Source organism: Oryza sativa, chromosome 4 (genome assembly GCF_034140825.1).
Source record: "Oryza sativa Japonica Group chromosome 4, ASM3414082v1".
In the NCBI taxonomy this organism is placed as follows: Eukaryota; Viridiplantae; Streptophyta; class Magnoliopsida; order Poales; family Poaceae; genus Oryza; species Oryza sativa.
In genome coordinates this window covers 33,200,525-33,211,093 of record NC_089038.1, presented here as the reverse complement: position 1 = coordinate 33,211,093, position 10,569 = coordinate 33,200,525, and the positions used below count along the sequence as shown (strand labels likewise).

At 43.2% G+C, this 10,569-nt stretch overlaps 3 protein-coding genes across 3 annotated transcripts; 2 read left to right on the top strand and 1 right to left on the bottom strand.

The window, feature by feature from the left end:
* Positions 1-233: 233 nt before the first annotated feature.
* On the bottom strand, positions 234-1,198 carry LOC107275328 (cullin-3B). The gene is made up of 2 exons (XM_015779438.3): positions 1,004-1,198; positions 234-892 (listed from the first exon to the last, which is right to left on the bottom strand). Exons 1-2 carry the CDS (start codon positions 1,153-1,155, stop codon positions 397-399), a joined length of 648 nt encoding a protein of 215 aa, XP_015634924.1. The 5' UTR covers positions 1,156-1,198; the 3' UTR covers positions 234-396.
* Positions 1,199-3,339: 2,141 nt separating this feature from the next.
* Positions 3,340-5,752, top strand: LOC136356311 (uncharacterized). Its single transcript, XM_066310047.1, has 5 exons — positions 3,340-3,857; positions 4,236-4,397; positions 4,671-4,714; positions 4,818-4,849; positions 5,434-5,752. Exons 1-5 carry the CDS (start codon positions 3,437-3,439, stop codon positions 5,597-5,599), a joined length of 825 nt encoding a protein of 274 aa, XP_066166144.1. The 5' UTR covers positions 3,340-3,436; the 3' UTR covers positions 5,600-5,752.
* A 751-nt stretch (positions 5,753-6,503) lies between these two features.
* LOC107277634 (uncharacterized) lies at positions 6,504-9,163 on the top strand. The gene is made up of 5 exons (XM_015779660.3): positions 6,504-6,978; positions 7,059-7,558; positions 7,643-7,713; positions 7,793-7,876; positions 8,753-9,163. Exons 1-3 carry the CDS (start codon positions 6,769-6,771, stop codon positions 7,695-7,697), a joined length of 765 nt encoding a protein of 254 aa, XP_015635146.1. The 5' UTR covers positions 6,504-6,768; the 3' UTR covers positions 7,698-7,713; positions 7,793-7,876; positions 8,753-9,163.
* Positions 9,164-10,569: the final 1,406 nt, after the last annotated feature.

Here is a 10,569-nt window from a genome sequence, read left to right as displayed (position 1 = left end):
TGGGAGAAGTTGTGTATAGTACTGTATTATAGTTCAATCTTAGCGCCACTTTGTGCTATGCAATGGAATGGGAAAAAAATTTGGAGTGATCGAACGAGAATTATGCATCACAATAATGCCAATTTTGTGGTGCGTTCGGACTTTCAGAACCACAACAAACAACTCTGAATCAACAAACAGAGCATATATGTTTACAACTACCGAAACTCTTCTATGGTGGTAGTAGTTGAAAGTAGAGCTTAAACTGAAGTGTATATACTTAACCAAAAAGATTAAACCGATGTTCCTATAACCAAAAAGAGATTCAACTGAAGTACTTAACCAACACAGAATATATCGTACCTAACAAAAAAAGAAATTAATCTGACGTGATGAAACTAAAGGTTAAAGTGTCCTCTACTGATACTCTGATACAGACTTCTCCAAACTGGCGCTACTATAGTCGTCGACAGACGACGCGTCCATGACCTGGCTTAACACTTTGTCGCGAAGCTTCGTCAGCATCTCGGCCACACCGGCCATCAGCTCGCCAGGCTCGGCGGCGGCCGCCCGCTCGCGCCGCACCGCCTCGACCAGCCTCGGCATGACGTCGCCGGAGCAGACCACGCCGTCGCGCCAGAGCTTCACGCCGAGCTCCTGGACCGACACCTTCCGGTACGTCACAATGAACGTCCGCTCCATGTACATCACCATGTCGCGGACGGCGGCGACGGCCTCGGTGTGCCGGCGCCACTTGGACAGCAGCTCCCGCAAGAACGCTCCGCCGCCGCCGCCGCCGTCCGCGACGGCGACGAGCGACGTGCGGAGGCCTTCCACCTCCGCCGTCAGGGCGGTCGCCACCTCCGAGTACATCAGCTCGCCGTGTTTATTGAGGACCACTTCGTAAACACGCCTGGTGATCAATCAGGCACAAAAAAAAAAACTATCTGAACATTAATTCGGTCTTACACCTAAAACTAAGGTTTAGGGTTTAAGAAGGATACAGGAATTAATCGAAAAAAACCTGTAGAGCTGCTCGAAGTTGAGCTTTTCCATGTCTTGAGCGTAGATGTCGCGGATTGCGTCCGTCACCGCCTGACACGAGCTGGCGGCGAGGGCAGCGTCCATCCTCGTCCTGCGGAAGGGGAGAGGTTGGATCTGCGAGCGCGTCGTCATCTCGTGCCGTGGCCGCGCCGCCGCTGCAGAAAAACGTACGGGTTTCGATCGGGGGTCGGTGTATAAAGTGTATTTATACCGTCTCAAACTATCCTATTTAATTTGCCTCTCAATTCCAATACCGAGTAGAAAACACCCCTGGAGACCGGGGAGACCTCAGCTTGGTTGGGCTGGGCCATCCGTGAGTGGAGAGGCCGGCTTGACCGGCTGCGTGTGGCTGCGCCGCTAAACGAGCCGAACCGGGCCGTTTTTGATGAGAACGAGGCGAGACAAGCCGGGTCTGAGTATTCGCGAGAGCCCAACCAAGCCGGGTCTCAGGCCTTGTCTGGTGAGCTTGTCCCAGCTGCAGCTTTTCCTAAAAACTGTTTCTGTTAGAAGCTGTCCCAAACAGTCAACAGCTTCTGAGAATCTGCAGTTATAGATTCTAAAAAATGAAGAAGCCAGAAGCTGGGTTTCAGAGCTTTTCCAGATTCTCAGAAGCTGGCTACCAAACAGCTGCTTCTCAGAATTTAAAGCTCCCCCAAACAGGCCCTTAGTATTCGCTCGTTGACTTGATGAGATTTGCTCCGGTCCACCTCGAGATACAGATATCTCACGGTACCAAATCATTTTTTATTGCTTGGTATAATAATGTCAATCCTGTCTAGCTAGATTCAACAATCGGAAACGATATTGATGTGAGGTATCGATACCTCGAGATACTTTTTGTTGGAACGGAGCAAATCTTGGACTTTATATGTTCTTCAGCCATATGCAACAGACAACAACATGTTCATGCTCCCATCACATCTCTTCTTTCTATAAAGCTAATGCCCACTACACTCCTAAAGCTCAATATACAAACATAGTATTTATTAGCACTACTAAGACCTACATGCAAGCATGCCGCATCACCCAATTAAGCTCACAAAACTCAACATGCAAACACATAGTAATTATATCTACAATTTATTTTATTTTAAAACTAAACATACATATGCTAAATTATCATTCTCAAATCATTTTCATAATATTTCAATGCAAATCATTTATCATTTCTCCATTATCTAACATATATCCCGCAGAAAAACGCGGGGCATCAACTAGTATGAGGTTAGGGGTGGAGCCAGCCAAAAATAACGCTGGGTTCACTGAAAAAAAAAATAACTCTAAAATTTGGGAATGAAATCTTATATATTTTGTATCACAAGTAGAAGTGAAATAGTGTTGAATGTAGTTTTCACGGACGTGCAACATTGACCTGTTCCATCCTGCTGAGTTAGCATGTGATGCCCACGTATCATTATCTCCTTCTTTCCCTTCTTCCTTCCTCCCTTCTCTCTATCTCTCTCTCTATTCGGCCCTTCCTCCCCGGCCGGCTTCTCCCAAGCTAGGGGCACACCTACTCCAGCGCCACCCTGCTCACTACCACGGCCTACGTCGACATCATTGAGCCAATGCAAGCTATCTCCAGTCACGGTCGTCGTTGAGACGTTGACTCTTCGCTCGCGGCCTCCTGCTCTAGCACCACCCCACTCGACGAAAACCTGCGCACGTCAGACCATTGCTGACGTCGAACCTGACCGTGGGGATGTTGGATCCAGTCATCCCTACCGCCGCAACCGCTCCTTTCGTAGCCACCATCTCGTCCATGAGACATGAGTCCGCTAGCGCTTCCGGTCTGTCACGAACGGTGAGGAGATACTGGCTTCCCTAGCATGTCATGCCGCCACGCTCTAGGACAGCGAAATCGAGCCCATGTCCCATTCAATTTGATTTACCTTCACAGTAGTGATTTAGCTTTTATTAGGGCTAAGGGGACAACGCTAATGACGTTGGTATTGCCAAAATGATCATGAAAAATTTTGTTAGATCTATTTAGGCCATTGTTTAGTTCCCACGCAAAAACTAATTACACAGATTGTGTGTAAATTGCGAGACGAATCTTTTAAGCCTAATTGCTTCATGATTTGACAATATGGTGCTACAGTAAATATTTACTAATAACAGATTAATTATACTTAATAAATCCGTCTTGCAGCTAACAGGCGGAATCTGTACTTTATTTTATTATTAGTCTACGTTTAATACTTTAAATATGTATCCGTATATATATAATGTAACACGCTAAAACTTTTCAATCATAAATTTAAACATAGTTTTATATGGAATAAGTTTTCTAAAAGGATCCGTGTGTCAGACGGCGACAAGTTCTCCCTGGACCTGGAGTACTCGCCCGTCGCCCCTATCCCTTCTCCTTCCCCTTCCTGCCACCGCCACCCGGGTGCTAAAACCCTAGTTCATGGCGATGAGCTCCGCCACAATGGCGTCTTCCCTCCGGTGCCGCCCAACGCGCGGCGCCGCGTTCCGCCGGCCCGTGGGGACGCGCGGCGCCGATAGGTTTAGCGCCGGTGTTCTTCGATGCAGCAAGCGTGGCAATGGAGTCGTTGGTTTGAAGCTGTCTTGCGCCGCCGCATCTGCCTCTCCCGCATCGCAAGCCTTGCCCCCACTACCTTGGTGGGCAAAGGAATTGAAAGAGGAAGATGAGAAGTTTTTTCCTCTCGTGGATTTGGATCCCGCTGGGCAGGGGCAGGAAGAGATTGATGCTATTTGGAACGCCCTTCTGTCTGGCCCCCTCCAACCTGTCTTGCGCGCGCTGCGGGAGATCGGCGCCGCTGGCAACCTCTTCCGCTGCCGCAGCTTCCACATCGGCATCCTCTCCGGTAAAAGACATCCAACAATTTCTCACGTCGCGCCATTGTTTTTAAGTAAAACCAACTCGCATGTTAGATTGTTCGATTATTGTGCGTTTGTCTATTCCTCTATAGTAAACTACACTTCCTGCCCTTATGGTTTGCTTGGCTGCTCCTCATGGGTGTCATCTCTCATACCGACTAACTAAATACTACTTTTCGTTTTTTTTTACTTTTGAAGCAAAAGTTCAGTATCTTACAAGAAATACGATCTTATCTTTTATGTTTTTGCTTAGTTTATCAGTCTGCTCAGAAGGATACTTTTAAATTTTAATGTACGTATAACGCAGCACCAAAGATGAATCGAGGTAAATTGTACATGACTTACTCAAGGTGTTATGCTTACAGGTGCTTTGTTAGTTATCGCCGGTTTTAGCCAACTCTGCAGCACGACACCTATCCTTTTCGTGGACATTGTTCTTGGATATATATTCTACAAGTTAAGCATTTTATCAGCAGAGTTGCAAAGAAACGGTAGAGCAAATAACATATGTGCAAGGATACAACTAGGTGAGTAAAAATACTTTTTATCTACCTTGACTTTTGGTTACCATGTCTGCCATCTGCAGGATGTCATGTAGAAAGACATATCACAAATATGATCCACATGTTAGAGTACAAGTGTTAACACAATACCTCTAAACACACAGTATAACACTTGACACTATATAGTTTAAACTCTACAAATTACTTTCTTTTTTTAATGTTTCACTATGTATTCCATTTGTACTATGTATTCTTTCTCCCACGCTGATTGCACATATCCATTTCTTTCCACTGCAGTTTTGATATTTATTTTGTCTTTCAAGGATAACAGTTCTTCTCAGGTATGACCCCCCCTTCTCAACAAACTCACACATGCAGACCTACTCAAACAAGGCTTCATGCCTCACTAATTAATTTTGTTGCCTTTCTTTTTTCTTATGACAGGGCATATATGGCATCCTTTCAGAATTGATCTGGTCAGTGTTTCAGCATATTATCTTTGACTATCTATTATAAATCTGCTCTATATATAATTGAGTTGTCTTTTTTTTCTGGCAACATCCAATTCATCACCGGTGTATTTTTCTTTTTCTGTAAATATCATTGAAAAAAAGCATGACCTGAAAATTTTGATGTTAATTCCCAAAGTAATTGTGATTGAAGGTTAACATTGCAAACCTGTGGTGTTTAGGTTATTATACAAATCCTTCTGAACTTTAAATAGGTTAATCTTGCTCTAGATGCAATGCATAAGTAGGCTTCCCCCCAACTCCACAGCCACCTCCTTTTTTTTCTGGAGGGAAATGACATCTGGTTTAAAATTTAAGTGTTCTATTGTAAAATATAATTGTGTTTGGAATGGTAAAGATTGCTGATCCCTCTTTGTTGATTCTATTTCTGATTACAATTCTTTAATTACCGGTTGGTTAATATTCCCTTGAGCAGAATATTTTTTATCTCTTTATTGATGCCTTAGGAAGCCTGTTGATAATATTATTCCCTTTTGGTTCCGACCTATATTTGCATGGTTTATGTACTCATAATTATCTGTTGATCACAGGTTCATTAATGTCCAGTTATATTTCTCAATGGTCTACTCTGAAGTGACTGGCTTGAAGCATATGAGACTCTTCTGGCTTGGTGTTTATAGATTACTGCAAACAAAAGGTGGTCTCACAAAAGTGATAAAGTCTCTCTTTACGTATGGATATGGAAATGACACCTAGAACAATGTAATGAAGTTGTCGATTTCTCATTTCCCCACATGTATCTAAGCTCAACGAAGACCAACCCAACTATGATATATCCGTGCATGGATGCCAATTACAAATCATGATTTATATAAGTGGAGTACCGAGGAACGCATGTAGGTTAGCATAAAGATTCTAGGGTGCCCACTTTGGCTCAGTCTCTCGTATACGAGATAGTTTATGCTCGTGAAAACGAAACCACATATAACTACCAAAGATGCTCAAAAAGACTATTGCACAACTAGTCAAGACATGAATATTCTCAAACCTGATTTGATTAAAAGGCTAAGGGAGGAGAAGGGTTGGTCGGGTCACAAATCCTAATGTGCACAACTAGTCTACACTAAGACAAATCTGATTTGATTAAAAGGCTGGGGAGAAGGGTTAGTCGGGTCACAAATCCTAATGTGCAAGATTTTTACTCCAATTTTCTGCAGAATGGTACTTAACCGCCCGGTTCTAGTGTGTTCTTCAACCATAATTGTATTTAGGACTTGTTTGATTTAATACCCTATCAAAATATTGGTAATATTAAAACTAAGCCAAGTTTTTTGCACTACTACCGTTTCGATTTTGATAGGATGATATTGTAAATGAGTGTGTTTGAATCGATGTCAAATGGATGCCAAATTATATCCTATATATTAGATGAAAAAAGTTATAGGATTATACCAAATTAAACATATTGCCAACTATTTAATTTTAAACCAAACAATCCCGTTTACTATTCAAACTACTAAAAATTGGTATACCTTTTGACATCGACCCAAAATGGCTCAAATCGATCCAAAACACGCTGTCCGGTGCCGCATCGCACGCCCGCGCCGGCGAGAGGGTCAGGCCCCCGTCCCCGTGTGGGACCCAGCAGTCAGTGACAAGTACAAAACCCTCGCTCGCCTCCTCCTCTGCGTCGCGGCGCCATCGTCTTCCCCCCGAGTCGGGGTACCTCTCGAATTCGTTTCGCCGCCCGCCGCGCCCCGCGCCATAGGAGAGACAGAGAGAGAGAGCTAATCCCAAACCCTAGGTTCGCTCCTCCCCCGCCGCATCAATGTCGCTCTCGACGCTCCGCCTCCACCCGGTGCCGACCTCGGTGGCTCTGCTCCACCGCCGCCCCGCGAGCCCGCTCCACTGATGAATATTGAGTAATGAGTTCGCGTGTTCGTAATCGAGCAGCGATCGGCGACACCGCCCTCCCGCTTCCCTGCGGCGGCGACTCCGGCGACTTCGTTCCCAGCGGCGGCGACTCCGGTGTCTTCGTTCCCCGCGGCGGCGACTCCGGCGTCTTCGTTCCCCGCGGCGGCGACTCCGGCGTCTTCGTGATTCCGGCGTCTTCGTCGGGCTGCCTTCCGTCTCTGGTATGCCCCATAACCGCCCGTGCTCCTCCGCCCATCCCCTTTTCTCCCACCGATGAGTTCGCGTGTTCTTAATCGAGCAGTTGGCTTCCCCCGTCGTCACCCGCCGCTCCCACACACGAGCACGAAGGCCCAAGAGCGACGGCACCAACTCCCCCTTGCCCGACGGTGATGACACCCTGGCCGACGACGCCATCTCCACCCTGCCCGACACCGAGGCCACAAGCTCCGCACCGGCCACGCCGCAGATTCCAGACAGCAACGCCGCCGCCTCTACCCTGTTTGAGCGATTTGTGTACATTTCTACAGGTGGATCATCCATGTCGGGCACGGGCACATCCACTTTGTTCCTGTTTCTCCATGTTGTATCTGCACTTCTTATCACAGCTGTGAAGAATCCCAGCATCCGGAAGAAGGTTGCCGATCAAGTTGGGCACCGAGTCCGATTATCTCCATCTGTTCTTTCTGTTTTTGTTTTCTCCTCTGCCGCCATTGCATTCACGTATGATGCCATTAAGTCCGGCAAGGAGCTCGAAGGTCTTGGTTCTTATCTTCTTAAGATTACCAAGACGGGGAAGTACAGGTAGATTTTTCGTTTGTGAATTTCCTCCATTAAAACTGAAATTGAGGAGTTTTGTTAATTTGCTTAACTTTTTTTTTTCTCTAGTGGCTGCCACCAGAACATCGACAAGAAGCAGGAACTTAACAAAGAGACCCCGTGATCAAGGTGTGAAAAAGGTAACGAGATTTAAAGGAGTTCAGATTAAACAAAAGCCGTACTATATGTGGATGTAACCGTACTTATTTTGTTCTGCAGTAAGCAACAGAAAGGCTGTATGGTTGGGACTTCAGGTTGGGCAATACCAACGTAGGAGGATCTCTAGTGCGAGATGGTTGTCTGGTGAGTGAGTCACATAGCCTGTTGCACACATTAATCAAGCTCCTTGTCCTCATTTGAACAGTAAGAACTATGTGTAGAAGCACAATTCCTACTGCTGCACACACTTGCAATTAAGTTAGTACTCTCTCCGTTTCATATTATAAAACTTTATAACATTGCCCACATTCATATAGATGTATGTGTCTAGATTCATTAATATTTATATGAATATGAGCAATGATAGAAAATCTTATAATGTGAAACGGAGGAAGTAGTAATTATTCTTGAGGGTTTGCTGTTATCATACTGATTACCTTGATAAGTTTCCAGGAGGTATTATTTGTTGGGTTAAACCTTGTTGTCCATCCAATTTTGTTTACTGCAGCCTTTCTGTTGCCAACCCATACAGCCTTTCATTTGAGCTTTACAGTAGCTTTACAGTATTTGGTCAAATGAATTGGACCTCAGAAACTATTACCCTTAAATACATCTTATAGTAATATATCAAACAGGTGCAAAACTGTCTGTTTTTGCAACAATTACTACCCAATTTATTTGCACTGGATCACCACCGTAACACTAAAACGGATGCTATTTCTGGATATCATGGTCATGCACTGTCTATTTTAAGCACAAGTGGTTGTTTTGGCCCCGGGTTATATCTGTCTGAATCTTAATCTCCACCCATAGTTGTAGCATGGCAGTTTAAAAATTCAGTAGCAGAAGCAAAGTTATGTAGGTTTAACCATAGAATGATAGGAATTAATCAATATCCATGATACCATTGCACTATCATACAAAACTAGTGCTCTCCCATGGGAACTATTGATCTGTGTTTATCGATCTGCTCATATCACTGTCTACTTGTATATTCAAAAACTTTCTTTTTCAATGCAGGAAAATGTCATCAAATCAGTCATGGATCTAAGGATGATGCGGGCGAAGAACCAAGAGAGAGGCCACAATCTTAATTGCTCAAGTGTGAAGATTAATTTGTATTGCTGCTCCAATTATGCAAAACTAAACAGCGTTAGTTTTGAGCATTGATCATCGAACACGGCTAGTCACACAATGGAGTTAAGCTAGTTGGAGGTGACTAAAACAAACTTCAGATTTGGAAATTGTCCATGTGGGCAAAACTTATCTATCTAATTAGCTTGCTAGGTCGCAGATGCGATGCACGCTTTAAGATAGACTAGTCCATGGTAAAACACTGACCAACTGGGAAATATTTTTATGTGTCTTGGTCTTGCAGCAAAATTTGTATCCAAATCCATCATGGGTCAAGCGATCTGTCGACAAAACCAATTACTCTTGGGCTAAACTTGGGCGGGCCGACACTCTATTTTTTCCAGTTTAGCACTTTACCTTCCTTCGTCTCTACCGCACTATGCAAATCTAACGGCGCAGGAGAGACCGACACTGTTACAATATACTCCCTCCTTGCAAAAGTCAAATTCCTATTTCTTTTTACACCAAAACCAATATGCAGTTAATTTATTTATCATGTGACAAAACTAATGAACATGTAAACAATAAGTACTAAAATGACTTTTTGAGTTCCGATTAAAAATTTAATATAGCACATAGTGATTACAAATATGACTTACTCCCTCCGTCCCATAATACTCCCTTCGTACTCGTAATATAAATCATGAATAACTCTCAAGTCATTGAGTTTAAAAATATAAAAATTATATGAATAGATTTGTCTTGAAAAAAATACTTTCATAAAAGTATACATATATCACTTTTCAATAAATATTTTTATAGAAACAAGAAGTCAAAGTTGTATTTGGAGACCGTGTCGCTGTCCAAAACGACTTACTTTACGAGTAAGTATAAGGAATTTCGACTTTTTGCTTGCACTGTTTGACCATTCGTCTTACTAAAAATAATTTAGAATTATTATTTATTTTATTTGCGACTTACTTTATTATCCAAAGTACTTTAAGCATAACTTTTCATTTTTTATATTTGCACAATTTTTTTTAATAAGACGAGTGGTCAAACAATACAAGCAAAAAATTAAAATCCCTTATATTATTGTTAACGACCAAATTTGGTAATCCAAGAATCAGATGTAAAGGAGGAATCGAGATAGAGATTATCCCGGAAACAGAGTAAAGATCGGCTGAAGTCCGAATCGGCTACGACTAAGATCGGCAGAGTTCGAGTCGGACAAGGTTAGCCGATGAAGCCGAATCCGACAATATGATACAACATATGTTGTCGATTTAGGTTAATGTGCTTCATGATGATTGTCACGCATGGATAGAGTCCTGAGAAGGCAATTGTATCTATTAATTAGGATATTTTATGTTAATTCCTTAGAGATATGTGTGGTCAAAAATCTGCCGCAAAAACTTATGATATCCTAGAGTTTGTTAGAGATAAGAATCGTGTCTGATATGGACATACTTTGTAATTCTCGGGTATAAATAGACCCGAACCCCATGTAATCAAACTAACACACGTTCAATACAATCTCGGCGCATCGCCACCCTTTTCACTTTCGTTTTGTTTCGACGAGTTCTTGCTTTCGGGTTGAGCTGCATCGGTTTCGATCTTCAACAAGAGGTAAAACTTGTTATGGTGGCTTGCGTTCTCGGGATTAGTGCTTCCATCTTTATGACACTCTAATCTTGTTTATGTAATTCGTCGAGTTATCAAATATCTTACATAATCTCTAGCAATATCGCTATCTAACCTAC